This window comes from Mus pahari, chromosome 2 (genome assembly GCF_900095145.1).
Source record: "Mus pahari chromosome 2, PAHARI_EIJ_v1.1, whole genome shotgun sequence".
Lineage (NCBI taxonomy): Eukaryota > Metazoa > Chordata > Mammalia > Rodentia > Muridae > Mus > Mus pahari.
In genome coordinates this window covers 140918109-140940990 of record NC_034591.1, presented here as the reverse complement: position 1 = coordinate 140940990, position 22882 = coordinate 140918109, and the positions used below count along the sequence as shown (strand labels likewise).

General features: G+C 45.5%; 1 protein-coding gene across 6 annotated transcripts in view; it reads right to left on the bottom strand.

The window, feature by feature from the left end:
- The window catches only part of Ano2 (anoctamin 2), a 339560-nt gene that overhangs the window by 196064 nt on the left and 120614 nt on the right, over positions 1-22882 (bottom strand). For all 6 annotated transcript variants that reach the window (XM_021190379.1, XM_021190380.1, XM_021190381.1 and 3 more), the window contains one exon: positions 15949-16013. In XM_021190379.1, the coding sequence (XP_021046038.1) occupies positions 15949-16013 (65 nt within the window). The remainder of the gene's footprint in view (positions 1-15948; positions 16014-22882) is intronic.

Here is a 22882-nt window from a genome sequence, read left to right as displayed (position 1 = left end):
TAGCAACACCATTGTTACCTATGATGTATAGCCCATGAATTCCTTTTGTCCATTAGAGACAAGAACATATTTTAGCAACAGAGATCTCATGATTATTTATGTTCTATTCACTGCTGCCCCACCTTTATCCCTCTCACACAAAAACTTAATTCTCTCTGTGTAGTATTAATGGAATTTCTATCTTCCACTACTGAACTTCACTTGGTTGGGTTTGACTGACAGTTTTGACCTATGGAGAATGTTTGGACTATTGATCGTATCATTTTTCAAGGTGTCTGCTTTACCCATGGCTGAATCAGTTGAAAATCTAGTAACTGTAAATCTTCATTCTCAGGTACTCAGAGGCATTATGTAGATCCTATAACATAGCCCTTTTAAGGGTTGTGTTGACCAATGAAGAGGTGACCAACCAGCCACTGTTCTTTGTAGTTTCTTCTTCCAGAGACTATATGAAGCACAAACCAGCTTAGCTCTTAGCATCATTAAAAAATGCCAGGGTGACAATGAACTTGCAGTTTTCATGGGGACTTTGTGTAAGCATCCTTGTTCCTTACTGCCATGGGTAAGCATACTATGTTGGAAATGAAGAAGACAGCCCCACCCTTGAACAAGGCTATGAGTTTACCGTTCTGTGTGCCTTTTACTCAGAAGACCCATCTCCAGCTTTAATGAGCTATATGCCTTAGGCAATCTAGTTTTCTCTTCTAAGCCTCGACTGTCTCAATTTGACTTTCCCCTCAAACAGCCACCCTCCTTCCTCACTCTGTTCTTCTGCCTCTCACAGGGGTGGTGCACTCTATGCCTTCCTCACAAGGTCTCATTTGCATTGACAATGGCATATTTTTAAAAAAAATAGCTAGAGGAAACCTTTCCTCTTTCTACACTAGCTCTCCTAAAGTCTATCTTACCAGCTCCTACTTAAATCCTTCCATATGACTAGAGCTAAGCATCCAAACATAGTTATAAGATGTGATTCCTATCTCACATCCCATCCCACTCAGGCATATTCTTCATCCCAAGAACACTTAGCTACTTCCAATCCTGTGAATGATTGTGTTTTCCTCTTGCTGCCTTAATTCAAACTATTCTCCCTATCTGGGTTATCCAGGTCCTTCTCCTATACCCACCCTAAACTGATCCATTATTCAAAACTCATCTCAACCATCATGCCTTCCAGGAGGTCCCTGTGGTGGATTCAGAAACCCTTGTTAGGTACCCTCTGGGTTTCACAATGCATGCTTTATCTCAGCATCCATCAATTGATGACAGATGACTTATCTTTTCCTCCACCCCAACTGTGTGCTTCTGGTAGCCCAGAGTTTTTTGCTACCATTCTCTGGGCTACCTCATGGAAAAAAATGCATGCTTGTTGAATCATTGACTAATTCAAACTCCAAGTGAATCAATGAGCCAGTCATACCACAGGCAGTTACCAACTTCCTTGCCAAAAGGGCCCAGTCAGGCAAGCTGGAGCCCACAGCACAATATCCTAAATGCACTCAGGCTCTTGGACACTGCCTCAAAGCAAGAATCTGTCAGAGACACTCCTCCTGGGACTCTCCAGGCCATCGACTAGACTCTCCGCTCTCTTTCTAAAACCCTTCCCAAAGCTCAGATCTAATGGAAGAAAGACTAGAAAATCATCTCTACTGAACACTCACCAACTCACAGCCAAGGAGGAGCCACACCCACAAATGTGCTGTCCTTGGTCCCTGGAACCCAAGTAGTCAACTGGAAAAATCCACCCCTGCCCAGCCCTTCACCAGGCCTCTCCCCCGCTGAGATTGTTCATTACTTGGAATCTACAACTTACCACTTGTTTATGTTCCTAACCCCAAGTTCAAGGGCATCTGCAATTTAATTTGAGCCATCAGTAGAGGAGGCTGCTCTCTGCTGGAGTCGAAAGAGCATAAACAAACAGAGTCCAGGCTGAACTTGGCTTGGCATTTCCTGCCCACTCTCACTCTGGTCATGTAAATACCTCCAAGACTACCTCTAGCCCTCCAAGACGACCTCTAGCAGGTCCAGATGGTAGAGACTTGTTCTCAAGCCAGGGAGCTATTGCTCAGAATGGATGGGGAAAGTGTATGGGATGGCTGGGTAAAGACACAGTGAGGGGAAAGAGTTATTAAAAAAGATGGGAGAGTGGGGAAGTCAGGGGAGCCTTGGAAGGTGCATAGAGAGAGACAGATAAATTCTTCGGGCCCTGGAAGATGTGTAAAGGACTGAGACTGCTCTGAATTATGGAGGAGGAATGTGTTAGCCATCTTGTCAAGAGTTGTGTTCCAACTGAATGGTCATCTGGATCTCAACCATCGCTCCCTATAAGCTGAAGGAAACTAGAGAGTTGGGCAAGTGTGACCTAAGAATCACTGTCATAGAGCCTGTTTCTGTCCTTCTTACACAAGGCGTCTTTGCCTACATGGAAGTACCTAGACTCCATCCTGTTCATGACTGGGGACTCTGAGGATATATAGCCCATACTAAGTGAATGAAGCCCAGCTTGCATACTACCTGTATTAGTCATGGTTCTGTAGAGTCACGGAACTTATGGAATGTCTCTGTATGATAGAGGAAGTTAGTGTAATGACTTACAGCCTGCAGCCCACATAACCCAACAATGGGTAGCTGTGAATGGAAAGTCCAAAAATCTAGTATTGGCTCAGCCCCATGAGGCTAGTTGTTTTACCTGATCTTTCTGTATAAGCTGGAATCCTGAAGAAGTAGGTAGGTTCCAACAGATGTGCTGGCAAGTAAGTACAAGCAGGCCAAGAGAGGTAACTCTTCCTTCCTCCAATGTCCTTATGTAGGCCTCCAGCAGAAAGTGTGGCCCAGATTAAAGGTGTACACCACTATGCCTGGATTTGGAACTTGCTTTGTCCCACGCTGGCCTTTGAACTCAGAGATCTGCTTGTCTCAGTTTCCTGGAATTAAAGGCATGTACTACCTTGCCTGGGCCTAAGCTTTTCATGGCCACTATGCCTCAAGATCTCCATGTCAAAATCCAGGTCAGAAGCCTTTGTCTTCCAGCCTCAAGATCTTGATCACAGGTGTGCTCTCCACTTCTGGATTGTAGTTCATTCCAGGTGTAGTCAGGTTGACAACCAGGAACAGCCACCACCCCATCCATCTTCATTGCTCACTGGTACTCCTGAACCACACTGGGGATCTCTTTCACACTTCATAGATAGCTTACTTCAAATCATATTCATCACCCACTAGCCACCTATAGATCACCACATACACACACACAGACACACCACCACCAACAACAACAACAACACACTGTTCCAACATGGATATTCAAAGCCCCTAGGAGCAGCTATCCCCATCCTAGGCCTCACCCTTCCCAAAGAGTCAGCTGCTCTTCATGCTATGTCCCTGACATACAGCTGCCACCCACACTTGAGGCCAGCAGCCCCGAGATGCCATGCAGACTTTTCCATTTGTCCAGAGCTTCTTAAGTGCCTCTGATATACAACATGTGTCCTCACAGGAAAACACACACTCATCAACTCTACATAACACTCCAGATGTGACCAAAACTACAGAGACTGAAGAAACAGAAACGGGGTGTGCCCAGGAATGGTAGTAGGTTGAGGAATCAAGATTCAAGAACCTGTGAGTGTCTTGTAGATGAGGTGAACCTAATGAATAAACTCCAGAACTGAGCTCCAATCTCCTGTGTCCTGATCCCTTGATTTAACTCACCTCCATGTGAGACCATGGGCTCTGTCACCTACTTGGCTCCAGGTCTTTGCAGGACCATAAGAAATTAGCTCTAGAAAGATTCCTGTAAAGCTCCTTTTCTGCCCTTGTTTTTTAGGTGACAAGAATCTAATTTAGCTTGTCTGAAGAATCACTCCATATTGACACCACTCTCTATTAAATCTAAATAGATTCTAGTGGCACTGGTGAAAGATTTACTTATTTGGAAGTAGTCTTAGACATGACACCTCTATCTCTTTGCTGTCTCAAGAGGATTTGTGAAAGGAGGTACCGAGATAGTTTCACTATGTAGTCCAGAGTAATATCAAAATTCATAATCCTTGGGCCTCTATTTCAAAAATGCAACAGGACTGCAGGCATATACCACCATACATGGTAACACCTGAGCCAGCAGATTTCAGTTCTTTGGCAAGATGAGGGGTTGGATCTGGACGGCTTATAATAATTCTCTCAGACTCAGGATTTTAAGTTCCTATATCTATGGCTACATCACCTTAAGCAACCAGAACTGTTCTGTTTTTATCTAGAGCCCTGCATAGTCACAACTGAATGTTCCTGCATTCATTCACATACCGCATCCCCACCAGTCACTTAGAGCCTCTTTCTGGTGTTATTTATGCATCTCACCAGCACATATGTCCACCCTGAAGATAGAGCAAAGCAGATAGATAGGGCAACCTGGGGTCATAATGGCTGTGACTTAGGGTATCTTTCCTACTCGGACCTACTATGATATTCATCTTTGAAAGGGGACAAGGCCCCAAGGTTGTCATGAAGGTTCAGTTTAAGTGTGCCCACAACAGTGAAGTGAAACTGACCCCAAGGGCTTTAGGGTACAGGGTATGTTAGCGACAGTTGACAGACAATACCATTTACAAAGCCACTGGTGATGAACAGCATTGGATCACAACCTAAGGAGGCAGTGGGCTAATTGGTATGCCGAGAAAAGAGTGCCCAGCCTCAGTCATGGCATGAGATGGATCCCAAATCCTCTCTGAAGGAGAGAGGGCATTTAGGAGAGGGTTTTCTTCTGCTTGGACTTCCTATCCCACTGAGAATTATGTTAGATACATGTTCCATCCCAGTGTCTCACAGAAGAAAATCCCAGATCTCTTAAAGTAAAACCAAGCCAGTGGTGTCTAGAACACCCTCATATGCAAATTTACACAAGTCAAACTCAGCAAGGATGGACCTGCTTCCTTAAGGTCCCAAATCCTCGACCAGCCCACAAGATCCTCAACAACCTGGCCCCTGTTTGCCTCTCCAATCAGCTCCCTCATGGCTGCTCTGTAGGGTCAATCAGCTTCCAGGCTTCCTCTACTTTGTACAAGGTGGTAACAACAGGCTTGGTAGTTCAAATCCTGCCTCTACTACCTACAGGCTGCATTGACGTAGAGCACTTGCTAACCTCATGAGCTTCAATCTCCTCTTAAAGAAAAAGCTAATGGCATCCTTCCAGTGGATGGCCAAGGTCTAGGACAAAGCTTGCTATCTCGTAAATCTCATTGAACGTATTGTCAATGCTCTCATCTTTATCTGGCTCATCTGTGTCTTCATCACATCTTAGTTTAAATTTCACTTCCCCGGGAAGGCCAGTAGATGCGACTGATCCATATCTGTGTGGCCACCGAACGTCCCTCTCTTCCGGTGAAGTAGTTAACACCAGAGTCACCTTTAACTGTCTTTTCTCAGTGAGGTCAGAAGCTCCAGGAGCTCAAGCAGAACAGGCTTTCCTGGGATAGTCCAGGTTAGCACTGGTGCCTCAGTGTAGTGAACTGAATTAGGGTTCCATTAATATCAACTCCTCTGAGGTCCAAGCTTAGCCATGTGATCTTCCTTATCCAATGGGAAATTAGCTATGTGATTATTATCAGCATACATGCCTCAAGACGCTGCATCTCTCCCTGGCTGTCCTTAGACTTTCGTGGTTCTCTAAAAGAGGAATACGACCAAGTGGTTGCTGGTCTCAGCAGAGCATGCAGATCTATCAAGGACTCCACACAATCTGAAGCCGGGGGGTGAAGGCTCACTGCCTCTCACTCTGAAAAGAGACTTGTGAGCAAATAATGTATCATTGACTATTGTGGGTTTGCTAGCGCTGGGATATTTCATTAGGCAGCTTTAATGTGACAATAGCTGCCTGGACCACTCAGTGTCATTCATTATGCAGAGAATTTACTTTCACACACATGTACTCCAGAGTAGAAGACAACTGTTCTAATCACTGGAGGCAGGTCTTCAAATCTGGAGTACGTCATCTGTCACTTAAGCTCACCCTGTAAAACACTGTCCGACACAGAGATGGCACTCGATAAAGATACTACATTGCATTTAACTGAACTGAATGGTATGGCCTCCCAAAGCTCTTTGCTGTAACGCTGGGTCTTCATCCCAGCTGGGAGGTGAGAGGTCAGAGAGTGGTTCTGACATTCTGTTCTTCCACTGTGGTCCCAAGTGTTCCTGGTGTTTCTATCTGGTTTCTGGATTACCAGAGGACTTGACTTATTCACTTTAATAAAGCCAAATCCTAAGAGACAGGTTGCTTCATCTAAATGAACCATGGTATCTCAGAACGGGACAAAAGTGACAAGCAGGAGCGATAGACAATGTATCCCACTGAGGATAGAGCATTTACAAAAGGGGTCACATCCACAGCACAAGGACACTGCATGAGGCATGGGGTAAAACTTTGAGAAAGTTCAGTATCTCAAGCAGGCAAAGAACATCCTTTGTCTATGGCTGATTCATGTCTCTCTGTGAGCAGCTTGCCTTCCCTGGCTGAGAGTTGAAGGCTGGCTGCACAGATTATCAACCCAAGAGAATGCCACCATTTTGTTCGTAGTGTTAGCAGCTAGAGACGGTACTATTTTGCTTACCGTTGTCCAAACTTAAATGCTAAGTGAACAGAGCAAAACTCTGCCCCCTCTCTCCCTTCCCACTCCCCTTGACTGCATCCAGTCAAATACAGTTCTCATGAATGAAACGGTGAAGGAAGGCGGCCACTCAGAGCCCAAGGGTTTCTCCAGGCTGAGTGACTAAAGCCAAGTCCCATGGCCCTTTCTAGACCATGCCAACGATGTGCCAGCAGCAGACAGCAGATCTCTGGCAGTCACCCAACTGTCAACGTCTTTGAATACCTTTAGATAATTTCAAGAAGTTACTAGGGGACAACAGTCTCTAGGCAAGACACATGAAGACTTTTTGTTTTCTCATACACTATTTGTTTTTTTGGGGTCTATGACTTCCAGACTCACAAGATTCTGTGGTTTTTCCATTTCTCAAACAGAGGCAAGTGTCTGTGCAGAAAGCCTGGGCGTGCCGGACTAATTAAATTTAGCTATCTTGTGGTTGTTGTTGTAACGTGTGTTCTGCCTATGTTATTCAATGTGTTAAGATGGTTTCTGTTGATGTTGGTTACATACCCATGTGGTGTGGGTGGAGAACTTCACTCTGGGGAATATCATTAGCAGAAGTGGGGATACTCAGGGGTTCCAGAGACTCTTGGCCAAACAGTGGCTCCAGGGATCAAACAGTTGGGCTGTGTCCATGGGAACGCATCTTGATGCCAGTCCCCTCATTTCTCCCAGGGCAAGATCAGTCCCTTGGATCTACCTGAGTTCCCTGACTCCCACAAACAGAATTTCCTTTGCCTTTGCATGGTCCAAGAGCTTTCAGGGATGGTGATGCAACTGTTAGGGAGAGAGATATCTGCTTGCCTAGGACAACCAGACCTAGATTCTCCACAAGAGAGAGGAAATGAAGAAAGGAACCTCCACAGGTCTTCTTATCCTCACCTAGAGACTAAGAGGACAATGAACCGTGAAACCTGACAGAAATCCTCCTCATTGCCACTCCCCCAGTGTTAGCCCCTAAATTGCAAATCTTCTCAATGATGTATTTTTCTCTTCTTCATGTTTTCACCTAATACCTAAAACTCACCTATATGACTTCTCTGGTCAGGCAGTCCCCAGGTCCTCCAAAACCACCAATCAGCTTGCCCCAGCCCTGCTTGTTTGGTGTGATTTATAGTTCTGGGACCTGTATCAGAAGGTGTCTCTTAAGAACTTATTTCTCATCATCAAATTTCAAGGTCCCCATCTCCCCTCTTCTTGGCTTCAATGCTTAGTCTGAAGTTCTACATCCAGAAGACCCTTGACACAGACATGGACTCTTACCTTGTTAACAGGCATTGGGCTGTTTTAAGAAGCATCTTTGATAGATTATGTTTGTTTTGACACCACCATCACCAAAGCAAGAAGGTAAGACACAGCTCTTTGCAGAAAAGGTTCCCTATTACATCACACTTTGAGGCCCCTGGATATCATGTTGCTTTGACTGAAAAGCAAAGTCATTTTCACCAGGTAGAGACCCCACCTACCCTTCACACACCTTGCAGGAGCCAGGCTCCATAATTGAGACCATGGAAGCATCTTAAGTTTGTTCTCAGTGCTAACTGGCTTGGGGTATGACTGCTGAAGCTTCGACTGAGACAACGCAGCAGATTTGAAGAGAAGATTTGGAAGAAAAGCCACTCTATTGGCCAAAGATGAAATTGACAGCTTGACAACCTGACCTCACAGAGTCAGTCAGATTAAAAGATAGTAAAACATAGGCGTGAACAACAATCAAAAGCATGACCCCTAAGGCAGCCCATTATCTTTGCAGAGCTCAAAGGAGGATGTGTGTAAAGACAACCCCTCTGGGAGCAGAGTTGGATGATAGCCAACAAGCTGGGTTTGAAAGTAGATCACACCATGGTTTTCTTGGGGAGATTGACAGTTGAAGGGATAGACATGAGGTAGCTGGGGACCCAATTAGCCTAATATCAGCTGGACAATGCTCTGTAGCACTTCCCACCACTTGGGACAATGGAGACAACAAGTGTCCAGAGTCACACAGATCTGGATCTGAGCTTTCTCTGTGGCTTTGGGAAGCCCTTAGCTCGCCAAGTTCATTACACTCATCAGAAAATGGAAGCAGTAATGCCACTGGGCAAAGTTGCCATGAGGCACAGAAGACACACAAGACACACATGTTCAGTGCATATAAGAGCCGTGTAACAAATAAATAAATAAATAAATAAATAAATAAATAAATAAATAATAAAAACATGCCAGCCAGCAAGATTTTGCTGAAGGTACCCTGATATAGCGGCCTCTTGTGAGGCTATGCCAGTGCTTGGCAAACACAGAAGTGGATGCTCACAGTCAGCTATTGGATGNAACACANGGNCCCCAATGGAGGAGCTAGAGAAAGTACCCAAGGANCTGAAGGGGNCTGCAACCCTNTAGGTGGAACAACAATATGAACTAACCAGTACCCCCAGAGCTCGTGTCTCTAGCTGCATATGTAGCAGAAGATGGCCTATTTGGCCATCATTGGGAAGAGAGGCCCCTTGGTCTTGGAAACTTTATATGCCCCATACAGGGGAATGCCAGGGCCAAGAAGTGGGAGTGAGTGGGCAGGGGAGCAGGGTGGGGGGGAGGGTAGAGGGAACTTTTGGGATAGCATTTGAAATGTAAATAAAGAAAATATATAATGCAAATTATATTAATTAATTAAGAAAGAAAGAAAGAAAGAAAGAAAGGAAGGAAGGAAGGAAGGAAGAAAGAAAGAAAGAAAGAAAGAAAGAAAGAAAGAAAGAAAGAAAGAAAGAAAGACATGCAAAATTCTGCTACTTCAGGGAGTACATGTGTGGAGGCCTCACCACTGCAAATGTTCAGTGTCTCATCTAAACTCCTCAGGTCATACCATGCGACAAGGCCAGTGCTGTGATGATGCTATCATACCCGAGGGATGAGGCTAGAGAGAGAGAGTGGGTTACCCAAATATTATACCAGTTGGGAAAAGCTTCAGTCAAAGAGTGCTTTTCATTCTTTACCCACTGCTTCCAGACTGAAGAAAATCCAGAGGCTGGACCTTCAGGGTTTGATGAGACCATGGAAGCAGGTCACTCTATCCATCTTCAACCTTACAAAACACCAGCTCGCCCCTTTGCCCTTATTCTTCCAAGAGGAGGGAGTTGTAAAGTCTGTATCCTACTGATGCTTCTCTAAGTCTCTTGTCTTGGTACTTTGTCTTCTGTGAAATACATGCAGCCTGGTAGTTTCCTTTGGGTGTACTGGCCTACGCTGGATATGTGACATGATTAATCACCCGGTAAAGTGATCATAACTTGGTTTCTAAATTGTTTTCTGAGAATGTCAAGAGCCTTGGTGCTTTGAAACAAGGAGTTCAGGTCACCTCCAGCAGTCTTTGCTCACGTGCACCCCCTCCCCAGGCTCATTGCCATGAAGGACTCCCCTGGGAGTCAGTTCTCCCACCATGATATTTTCCACATGCTATCTTTATGCAGTCTTCCAGCTTCTTTTTCTATATTTTTTTTCCAGCCCTCTGTCCCTTATATTTCCCAGAAAAGCCCAGAAGCTATCTACAAGCCTGAAGATTTCCCTTTAAACTTGGGTTCCTTGGGAGTACAGACATGCTTAATTAGTACCCAGAGCCACTGAGAATGTTTGACAGTGCACAGCATGTGTGTCAGTTTTGCCACACCACAGCAACAGTGTGTGAGGCTCTGTCTGTCTCTGAGGTTCCCTGGTCCCTGAGGCCTGAGGTTAAGCATCTTGCTGAGGCTCTTAGAAGAGCCAGTGCCCTGTGTAGAGATGTAGAAAGGTCTCAGGATGTTTGTTATTAGTTGTTCTTTTTGGTATTTTTTAATGGAGGAAATAAAGCTTAGGCTTATCAAAACTGTTAAAGGGACTGTGGCCATTTTCAAATACATAAAGAGGTAACTTACATACTAAGAGTATGTTAGCTTTCTGTCACTGTGGCATAATACGTGAAAGAGTCAACTTAAAAAGAAGAAAGGTTTTTTTTTGTTGTTGTTTTTTTTTTTTTTTTTTTTTTTTTTTTTTGTTTTTTTTTTTTTTTTTTTTTTTTTTTTTTTTTTTTTTTTGGTCTGTGGTTTTCAACGTTTCAGTCTGTGGCTGGTTGGTTCTACCATTCTAGGTTCTGTAGTAGCACTTAGCATCATTGCAAGAGTTCATGGCGAAGAAAACTGTGCACTCGTGGCAGCCAAAATCAAAGGAACATAAAGGGACCAGGACCCCAATGTCCTCTTCAAGATCATGGTTTGAGGGGTTGGGTAACCCATAAGCCCCAAGTAAGCCCAACACTACCGAACAACCATGGACAGAAAGCTCTGAAACTGTGAGCCAGAATAAGCCTTTCCAACTTTTAAGTTGACTGCCCCAGGCGTTTTGTCACAGTTACGGAAAGCTGAGTAACAAAACAGTATTCTGATTCAGTACAGGAAACAGAACCAGAACTGGAAGAGGGGACTTTGCAGAATTCTGGTTCTCTTTCCTGGAAACCTCTAGCAGAGTAACAAGCTGCCCTGAAGTGAGGTCGTCCTATTAGAAAGAGAAGAAAAAGAAGCCACCTCCCCTATACATCTGCTAGCTACCACTGCGAATGGCAGGACTCTTCATTCCTTTCATGATCACTAAAATGTCTGACCTCTAAGCTTGGTCCCACCTCTATGATGTCATGATTTGTCCAGGGATTCTATTGCACATGAAGACCAAGGAAGCCCCAAAATAGACAGCCATATTATTTAGTTCCTCTGAGAAATAAATAAAGACTTGAATTCCAAAATCAAGGAGCCTCTGACCTAGATCTTTCCTTCTTCAACTACCTATGGAATTCTAGGTCAAAATGGGAAATGTAAGTAGCCTGTTCGTGCCTTACAATGCTACATCTGTACCACATGGCTGAAGCTACCAGAAGGGTCAAAGTTTGGTCCAAACAAGAGCTACCATCTATGGAAGGCTACTGTGAAGCAAAGAACTCTGTTCTCACAAGTCTAGGGCTGAGGCCTCCCAAAGGCTGTGAACATTGGACCTCAACTCCTGTGTCTGTTGGTCAGCCACCAGACCAGCAGCAGCCTTCCCTGGAACCAGCTTGTGTTCCATGAAGAAAAAGAGAGAAAGCACACTGCCATTGAGACTTCATGATTGAGTTTAGCCAGCGCCCTGATCTACCAGACACACTGCAATGTGTGACATGGGTCCTCTGGTCCTTCCTAACTGTGTTACTGCATCCAGCAGTTGCCTGCTTTTCTCTGCCTCCTCCTCTCTCACACCCTCAATGGCAGAATGTCTATATAATTTTCTCCAGAATCATGAAGTACAATGTCTTTCCAGGTGCAAAATGCTTCTCACTTAAACACAATCCTCCAGTGCTAAGACCCATGCTAGGACCATGGCGCCTGTCGTCACCATGCTTAGTTTCCTATGGCACCAGCCTTCCCCTCCTCCCAAGTCTAGCCTTCCTGCTAATTCACAGAGCTGAGCAAGAGAGGAGAGACGATAAGGCCGACACAGGTGAGATCTCTAAGTCAATCGTGTGAGCTGCCCATCCCCAATCAAGGGTAGTAATAGATCTGTCTTTGCATCAGTGTGACTGCCAGCAATCATTTCAAGCTAAACAATCCGCCCTCATATAGGGCAGTGCAGGCTGGCAGTAAAGACACAGACTTCAACATCAGTTCTTCAGAAATCAATGATTCTGATCCAGTGCCCGCCTCTTCCAGGAAGTCTTCCCTTACTCTGCAGGAGCTCTTATCCACTTCCACACTGCACCATACTGTTAAGTACGCTTGCTATTACGGTCTTGATCTGCCTCACTCCATTTGCCCATCCATCTCCCTATATAATGGCCAGATCCTGAAAGCCACAGGCTTCACTTTAATTATTATACCTTCCCATAAAGCTGAGCAAAGAGACCTGTTCATTCTAAGCATCAGTAAATGTGTATTGCATTACGATGAATGGCCTTTCTATAACCCAGGTATGATTCAAGGAGAAGGCAGCAGGTCTCAGGAAATAATTAATTGTGAGTCAATTAACATTTTTCCCCTGTATTTTCTCCTCTGAACCAGCTGTAGACTTCCCAAACCTGGGAAACTTCCTAAAAAGGGTTATGGCCAATTCTGTCATTCTCCTGGAAGGAATTTGATGATGATGATGATGATGATGATGATGATGATGATGATGATGATGATGGTGATGGTGATGGTGATGATGATGATGATGATGATNNTGNTNGTGGTGGTGGTGATGGTGGTGGTGATAGTGGTGGTGGTGGTGGTGAGGATGCAAGGTGCCACAGTACAATTGTGGAGGTCAGAGACACCTCTTATAAAAGTTGGTTCTCTCTTTCTACCTATATGTGAGCTCCAGGGATGGAACTTGGTTGCCAGGCTTGCACAGCAGCCCTCTTTATCTGTTGATCCTCCTCCCACTCCTTCAAGATGTATCTGAATGGGTTACATTTTAGAGAGGAAAACAGCTACAGAGGAGAGATTGGATTACACAGTCTGTGGTGGGAAGCCCCTTAGAATACAAGACAGGGACAGTTACTGAGCCTGGAATACAGAGGTGGGAAAGCCTCTTCCTGGGAGCCCAGGGTTCTGCCAGGTCTTGGGTTTAAACATTGTGGAGCTAGGTAGCAAGATAGGAAGCATGTCCACCCAAAGTCTCTAGATATTGTTTCTCCATAGGCATTATGTTGAGAACATTGTAGAAACCATTTCATATCTCAATGCTTTGATCCTGACCCTGATCTTAGCTGCAGGAAGCCTCCCCCATGAGGAAGTTGTTCCTGGAGATAAGAAAGAGTAAGGGCTGTGTCTTCTTCAGATTTCATTAGGAGACACAGCTGCTGGTCATAGTAAAGCCCCTCCTTATATCAGCCCCTCAATGTGCAACCCCTCCAAAGTCAACAGGTTACAATCTATAAAGCCTAGCACTTCCAGAACCTTCTCTACCTTGTGTTGTCAAACTAGGCAATGGCACACACACATATTCATGTATACATATATATTTATATTTACATATACATATATATATGTGTGTATATATATATATATATATATATATATATATATATATGAGATATCAGTTTCAGCAAAGTACAGTTAAGAGCAGAATCTAATTCAGAAGATATTTAAAGGTTTGCCTGAGACTTATCAAAATCTCAAGATGAAGAAAATCAGCTATGAGCACACATCAGTATTTGTGAAAAGATAAGTCTTGGCTCTGGCTCAGATCTGTTCAAATGCAAAAGGCCCCAGGTCTCCCAAGCACCATAGAAAATGAAGGTCGTCTTTGTCTCCATCCTAACTTATCCCGCAGAGCAGTGAGGGCAGAAGCCTGCTCTTCTATCTGTGAAGATCCTCTTCTGCCCCCTAAGGGAGCTCAAGGGCCATGTGCTCCATCTCAGGCCTCACTCCTCTGCGTTCTTGGTTATGCACTGTTTCTGCTAAGGCACAATAGCTACTATTTCGACATTCCCAGAGAGATCATCTGGGTTGGATTGCACCCATGCCCTGAGTCCCTGCCAGGTCCCTCCCTAGAAAATACTGCAGAAAATTCTTGCAAGTGGGAACATTCATGCATGGCCTTCAGACCCCAAAGATTCACCCCTGCTGGGCTGGGGAGACCATCCACGGTCTCACAGTGCAGCCTGCTGGGCACCAGTGATGTACAATTCATGGAGACAGGGCTGACAGGCATCAGTGTCACAATGGATATACTGTCTCCCCTCTATGATCCTCAATTTCCTTTAAGGGACCTCCCAAGCCTCAAGAATAGACTTCAAGGCCTATAACAGTAAATGATAACTAGTCTTGACTCTTTCAACGCACAGGACAAGGGCACATACAAGTGTTCTAGAATGTACCAACCCAATGTGTAAGTTTTCACCCATCTTTCAAGTTACACATGAGTGCAACTTCCTCATGAAGTACAAAGAGGCAGCATACCACACATTAGTAAATAACAACCACACAAAACATGAGTGTGAAACCCATGATGGCTCAGAGCAAGGAGCCACCAGGTTTGTCTCTGCCAAGTGGTTCTTTTCAGGTGGTGGCAGAAGAGATGAAGAATAAGAAACAGCAGAGAGGTACCTTTAAAATAAGCAAATGGGAAGGCTGGGCATGGTGGCACACACCTACAATCCCTTGCACTTGGGAGGCAGAGGCAAGCAGACCTTCGGGGTCAAGGCCAGCCTGGTCTACAATGAGAGTTCCAGGACAGCCAAGGCTACATAGAACAACCAGAAGAGAAGGAAGAAAGGGAGGAGGGGGAGGAAGAGGAAGGGAGGGGAGGAGGGGTGAAGTGAAGGGGACAGGGATAACAGAAGTCCTCAGCTTCTGTGGTTGGAAAGAGGTAGTAGAGGCCTCTGGAAATCAGATAAATTAAGACAAGGTCATTTGAGAAGAGTATGTAGTGGAGGGTTCATCATGGGACTCACTGAGGGGAAAGGGCTGTTTCCTGCCTGTTCCACCTTAGTTTTCTCTTTATGAGTTCTCTGGGTAACTTCATATGGCCCCTTGAAAGCCTGGCCCTTCCATCCCCCACCCCACCCCCGACACCTTCCCTGATGGCAACCCTTCTCTTTCCAGCATGTTTCTGAGATGTGAAAAATCTCAGGCCACTGGCTAGACAACTGCCTGCCCACTGCCCACACACACTACAAAGTGTTTATCTGACCTTCTCCAGTTCTCCAGGCTCAGCCTTCCTCCCTTTCCCAGCAAGGCTGCCTGTCCTATGGACAGCCTCCAGCTCCCCTCCAGTTCCCAGTGTCCAAGCTAGACAGAGCTGAGCACTCCAAATCTGCCAGCCCAGAAACAGAGATCTTTCCCAAAGGCACTTCATCCCCTGCAGATGAGGGTCTTTGGGAGCCAAACCTCAGTGTGTATTGGAGTTATTTCCCACATCACCTGAGGTCTCTGGGGGACAGGGGGCATGGGGCTTTCTGGGAGAGAGAATTTTGTTTTTTACTCATAGTTTAAAAAACAAATGGGTAGTTAGACAAAACAGGCGACAGAGGTGGGTGGCCACTTGAGATGCCAAGAGAAAGAGATCAAAGCCTATTCCAAATAGAGGAAGCAGATTCCACGTGGCCCTGGGGACAGTCTAGGTGGCCCATGCTATGCAAAGGCAGCTGGGAAATGGAGTTGCTGGGTGATGAGCCTTAGTCACAGACACCCCAACCCTTGCTCCCAGGCCCCAAGAACTTTGAAGGAACACCTGCTTCTCCTAGTTCCTTGGGAGGGTTCACACATCACAATGCAAGGAGGTGAACCTGACCAGGCTCTGCTACACACACACACACACACACACACACACACACACACACACACTCACTCACCTGATGAGGTCAATGGGTTGAAACTTGTAAAACACTCCATAGCGTGCCCATTCCTGATACAGCAGCTAAGCAAGAAAAATAGAACAGCAGGTTAGCAGTGAGACAGGCAACAGTTCTTGTTCTGTCCAATGTAAAGTCAACATGTTAACCATAAAACCCAGCTCCTAGAAGTCTCATGATGCCTACAGAAGTATATCCAAAGGCAGTGGGCTACGGGAACTTTCATCTCCTTCCCCAAATCATAGAGATCACCAGTGCACATCTGGAAACACCCATGTAACTGACAAGCATCCCCTCTGTCCCCTGCCTTGTCCAGTGTGGCACACGAGCCCTGACACTCACTGTTCACCCATTTAACAAGTATTTGCTGAATGTCTCCTGTAATCCAGGCACTGTTCCAGACCCTGGGTGCTGCGATGAAACACATTAAAATCATGGTTTCCACAGTGTTTGGACCTGATGTGGGCAGACAACTATAAATATATAAGATTCATCAATGTCACTAAGATAAATCAAGATGGGGATGACATGAGGTGGGGTGGGACATTGTTTTAGATAAGACAGACAGAATGTGCCTCTCCAAGGAGGAAACATCTGAGCTCAGACCAGAGACAAGTGGGGAGAACACTCACACTCCCCATGCAGAGTCCCTGAGAGGAGTTTCCATGGAACAATGTAGGATAGCAGAGGAGGCTCTGTGATTGGGACAGTAAACAGTCAACACAGGGAGAATCATAGGAGGTGACTGTTGCAGAAGGGCCCGTATGTGATGCTAGAAGCTGTTGTGATAACTCAGGATTTTGAAAGAAGCTCCTGGGAGACTTGCTGCTGAGGGGACTGCACAAGATTCATCCTAATTGTTATGTGGAGAAAAGACTGAGTGAGCGGGGAAATGGGAGGCTGTTTTTGGGATGGTCCAGGGGAGAGGTGATGGCTATGCGCATAGGGGTGATGAGAGACATTTGATGTTGCCTATTCATGACTGAATTAGATGAAGTTGACCTAGGGACTCAAATAACTGGTGTATTTACTGAAATAGGATGACAGTGGAAAGAGCAGGACTACGGAGACAGAGTCAAGGGTTTGCTTTAGGATGTGTTTATTTGAGATGCTTTCTGGCCATCCACATGGTTGTTCAATCATCAGTCAGGTATTAAAATCTAAGTGCAAAGCATGGTCTGGGCTGGAGAAGCAAGCTTGCTCGTTATCAGGGAAGAGGTAGCCCACAAAGTCGTCACATCCCCAAAGAATGAATAGCAAGTACAGAGCCGGATATACTCAATCCTCAAGGACCAGGAGATGGTGAAGAAACCCTCAGAGGTGAGCAAGAAGAGCAAGCTGTATAGCTAAGAGAAGAAAGTCTCCAGAAGAAACAGGCAAGCTGAGTTAAATGTCGCTGGTGAGTCAGATAAGACTAGAAAAGAGGCCACTGGAGTTTACAACTTGGAGGTCACTAATTACCGTCTAAGAGAGGTCTCGGGCAAGGAGCAGGAACTAAATCAGAGTGAAAGCCTATAAAAGGTTTAGGGAGGAAACAGTATGCCAAACACCACCAGCCATCACACCGTCATGTGGTGTGGAGCAACTCTGGCAAAAGCAAGCCACACCTCCTAACAGTTCAGTTTCAAATTCCTGGCTATCTTATCAATCAGTCATCTATCAATAAATCTGGCAATTTGGTAATGGACTAACATTAGACCTCACGCAGACACCATGCTCGCCAGACACTAGTGCTTGACCAGATAATACATCTAGAATTACCTGACAAATCTATCACTGATTTGTTGTGATTTTTTTTTTTAATGCTCTTTACATATCAGGCAGAATCGCCCTAGGAATCCTTCCATGGAGGACCTAGACTCTAACGAGTCCTGGCCTGTGAAACACCCACTTAACAACAAGCCCTTCCCTCTCACCTATGATCCTTTAAAGACCTGCTACTAGAGCTGAAATCAGAACCAGCATTCCTACTTAAAGGCTACAGAATTTTACTGGCATAACATCTCCCAGAAACTGTAAAATATAAACAGAAACCCTGCAGGCTGATAGAACAAGGATTCACCAGCAGTTACTGTTCGCAAAGGGGGAAACTCAAACACGAAGGGGCCATGAATGATACGAGAAATCTGGGGAAGAGCTCTTAACTTCCAAGTTCTGACTCTGCTCATTTACACAGTGGCAGGCTCCAGCTTTACTCCTGCTGTTGTGAATGCATTTATTCCTCTCCATATCTTTGGTGCATCTACTGCCCCGAGCTCCCAAGGGAAACCCTGAGCTCCCAGCACCTTGTCGTTATAGAGATACCAGTTATGTCCCCAAAGGAGGCTAGCTTGCGTCAGAAGGCAGGATGAATTGAGTTCCCTTGAGGATAACTGGGCTACCACTGCCCATCTTGTAGGCTCTGACCTTCAGGGAAAATACCTAAGTCATGTGTCCAGCTCAAACCCGAGCCTGAGGATAGATTTTTGTTACTTGTCCCACAGGGAAAAACTGAAAATGTTCCAGAAAGCCAGTATGGCCCCAGTGGGCTCAAGGCCACCCAGACAGGCCACATCAGAAGGCCCACTGCTGATGGGATTCTGGTCCTGTCATCAGACATTTCCAAAGTCCCCAACTCCAGGTAGCATCCTCCACTCACAGGTGACTACGCCCATAGCTAGAGTCCTGTAAGCTGCCTGAACGTGGTAGAGGGAGTAAGGCAAATTCTCAGCTGAGCATCATCCGAGCATCAGCTCACTCTGCAGCATGCACCCTGGCTACCCACGTACACTTCAGTCTCCTGCATGGGAGACAGGAAAGGAGGAGAAGGTTGCTATTGATCCCCTCCTCCAATAATTTCATTCATAGACAGAGAAATAAATCATGACAAATTTCAGGTTCAGTGATCCCCAGGGGAGATAAGCCCTGTAGTCTCAGTCCCATGACAGTGAGCATGCTGTTAGCAAAAGGCAGGCAGATAACCATGGTGACCTGTATCGGTTTCTTTAAGCATACAGAGCCTAGAACCTTGTGATGTTTTGATAAATATATTTTCTCACTTAATTCGACACCATATTCTCTCTCCACCAACTGGTTAAATGTGCACATCAACCAGAGAGAGGTTGACACTCCTTACCAGTGGATAGGACCTTCTGCCATGGTCTCAGATAACATTCAGGCACAAGTGTCTGACCCTTTGTGACAGATCAAAACTGATAAACAGCACATTCAGACCCACACCCCCACCCCAGGGGCCTCATGTCTGACAGCGAGCCTCTGATGTAGCTGTCTCATAAGATTATAAAGGACTCGGGTGTTACAACCCTTCGTCATGCTCCAGAATGGTCCATGAAGCTGCAGGGTTCTCAGAGAGTAGTTAGACCCACCCAAGATGGGCAGAAAGTTGCCAACTCCAGACACCTCAGAGGCAATCATGGGAGAGGATGCAGCCAGAGCAGACGAGGCTAGCCTCCATTCACAGTTGCTCAGCAGTCTATAGGAACATCTGGCAACTATCTGGGACAGATAGCTCTTCTCCTACGGTAACATGTAAGTTGTATAGCCTGACAGTCAATCTTTAAGTGGGTGTCCCACCTGAGAGTGCCACCCTGATGCATAGACACTCTCGAATGCAGAAGTGGCTCCCTTCACTCTCCTGAATGACCTATTCACTACCGGCTAGAGAAGAAGTCTACTTGAAAGGCAGAGTAACCAGAACAAACGGTTTCCAAGACACTGAAGAAAATCACAATCCAGTAGTGTACTGATGGCTCTCTCCTCTACAAAGTTGAGGGGCCACAGGGAAGCCAGACAGCGCTCAAAAGATGGTAGCAGCCACTTCTCCTGGGTCCTCTGGGAAAGAAGGAAGCTCTAACAAACGTGAAAAGGAGCAAGTGGCTGGAAGCCAGAGGGATCTGTGTGCTCCCCGTTCCTGCTGCCTTGGCTTCTAGGAAGGCAGGAAACCCCTGTACTCTAGAGGCAAGAAATCTCCTCTTAATTACCCTCCTTGAAGGGAGGCAGAGACTGCCAGCCCCTACCTGGGGCTGAGTCACCACATCTGCAAAACTGCACCAGGCAAGCTGGAGAGGGAGGAACTCGGTACTCTCCGGGGCCTCTAGGGTCCCCTGCAGTTGCCCTGACAGGAGCTGGGCCCTGGGGAGATCATGGAAACAAGCGTGAATTACAAGGAAAGTGTGAAGGGTATATTTAGGGCGGGGTGGCCATCTTGGGATACAGTTTCAAGCCATCCTCAAAGGCCCCCAGAGAAGCCATCCCACCCCAAAACACTATATCCTCTGGTACCCAAGCTTCTTCACAAGGAAATGACTTCTTAAACAGTGGGTCGTAACCCCATGTGGAGCAGCTTAACTAAATGTGGGGTCATGAAAAAAAATGTGGCGAAGGCAAAAGTCTCACCACAGAACTCAAGTGTGTAATGAACCTGAGGCATTTCTGGAGGCGTGCACTTGTGTTGCCTGGAGCCACTTCACTGTAGCCTTGATTCTAAACAATGCATGTGCTTTGCACCATGCATGTCTTTGTACCGTACACCACCAACAAACACTGCCTGAAACCTTTCAACTTGATTGGGGACTACCGTGTGTTATAAACTGCAGTGCTTTGCTGCACCCAAAGTTCTCTGTCCCTTTAGAAATCTAACACATCCATTATGGAAAACAAAGACTTAGTATTTCCTTGCCATCATCCCTGGGTGTCTAATTATCAGATTATTCTTTCTTTAGGATGTGTTTTTTGCTAGCTTGTTTGGTTTTTAAAATTGCAGTTTGAGTTGCTGAATTTCTTTTTTAAAAAAAAAAAAAAATCATAAAATTGGAAATTTGGTTTGGGATTAGGATAGAATTTCCAACCAGTTTGAAGACAGTCCCAAATCGACTTCCGCCATTTTACATTACATATTTATGTCTAATGGCTCTCCCAACACTGGCAACTATAAAATCAATATATCAATTGACCCTGGGAGATGCAAAGGTTGGTCTGTATCTTCAGTATCAGTATACATCCAACACTTAACTCTTGGGGGGCAAAAATCAATAGAAACATGCATTTTATTAGCATACAGATGTGCTTTTGTCTTTAATAAACAGTGTACAGGCACCTTCCATCCCATCCTCCAGCCACTGTTGCCTGAGAAAAATCTTAGGTGCTCCCAGGTGATTTACTCTGAACAGACAAATAGTTTTCTAAATTTCGAATACCAAGTGTTAAGGTACTTGAAAGTATCATTGTTCTCTCATTTACTCTGACAAAAGTAATCTAGTTAGAAATTCTTTCAAATACATTAGCAAGGCAATCAGAATATAAGCTTCCAAGTGTTCCCTGAATTGTGATAATATAAAAGTATAAATATATCAAAAAACTGGTTATAAATAAATTTGTTTTACTATAAATCAATGTTGATTCATAGACCTATCTTGTGTACCTATCTACCCCAATTAATGTAACAATTTCTAAAGCAAAAGTGGATAGAGAGTCAAGTTCAAGCCTTTCCCTAGGCTGTACTGTAGGCACCCCCTGTGTTATCAGTCACAGCCATGGAGTGTGAGACCCTCTTAACGGAACCTGTTCTGATGTGACTAAAGACCTCTAGCAGTGGGCTGTCTATCATCCTTTTAGTCATGACACCACAATCATCTACAGACATTTAGCATCTCTCCTGTCCTAGATAGGTATGGGTTCTCTATCTTGGGTGAACAGAAGGAGAAAACATGTTTATTCTCTACCAGGGTTTCTCCTATCCACAGCATGGCAAACCTCTCTTTTCTGCCCATGGCCCAGGGAGAGAAAGGTAAAGGTCCCAAGCCTGGGCAGCAAGCCTGGGCAGCAAGCCTGGGTGAAAGCCTGGGCAGCAAGCCTGGGCAGCAAGTCTGGGCAGCAAGCCTGGGTGAAAGCCACACAAGGGGACCTTTTGTCTTCAGAGACTCTGGTTCACCTGCGTGCAGCAGCATGCCATCAGCTCTGGGAGTTCCCTAGCAAGCTACAACTCTACTCACCAGGCCTCTACTGCCAGCAGGAGGAGGTGCTAGCATCCTTACAGAAGCCTGAGCACAGGCTAATATATTTATAGTAATAATATTGTGGTAGCAACACAATAGTACTCCAGAAACGAATGCGCATATATTTTGGATGGACTGCAATTTGCTTCCCTCTACTAGTGAGAAAAGCAGGGGGCAGGCTGGATTCCCCTGAGTTAACTGTGTGTCCCTTGGCTCTGTGGTACTCCCAGACAGGCTGAGGTCCTCACCACCCAGCAGGCACTTTCTTGGGCAGGCCATGGATAGTGATGGCCAATTAAAGGGAAGAGACATGAAGTCAGAATGTAGGAGGACAGAAAACAGTCAGTTGAGAGAGGTGAGGATGGGGGAGAAACGCTTCCTCCTTTTCCTTTAAATGTGATGCGGGACTTTTCAGGAAATTAAACACCGAAGCTATTAGCATCAGATAGGAAACAGATGAGGTTGAGACATTGCAATTCTACAGCAGATTCCCCAGGCAGGCAGAGCAGGGACATGTGTAAGCAATCACAGCCATATTTCTGGAAAAGACCTTTTATGTTTTTAATACTTAACACTTCATAACAGGGACTAATAGGCAGGATAAAAAGAAGGCGGCTCAAAAGGCAACTTGGGGCATGAGTGGTTTTCCAGACAACAGAATTGGAGGGAAGAGATCTCTGGAGCTTCGATCCCTAGACCCTCCTTCTCCCTCCCACCCAACTTTCTATACTAGAGCTGCCAGAGGCTGGGCAATAGGGTGGCAGGAGCGACAGACCAGTAGACCAAAGAGGCTGGAGCCATCCTTTACTTCATCTATGTCATGGCCCCCGTAGTCCCAGGGTACCAACCAACAAAACAAACAACTCTCCGCAGAGGGCTTGGCTGAGTATTATACAGTCAGGAGCTGTTGCCACCCCTGGAGGGGTCCCTCTAAAGGGAGC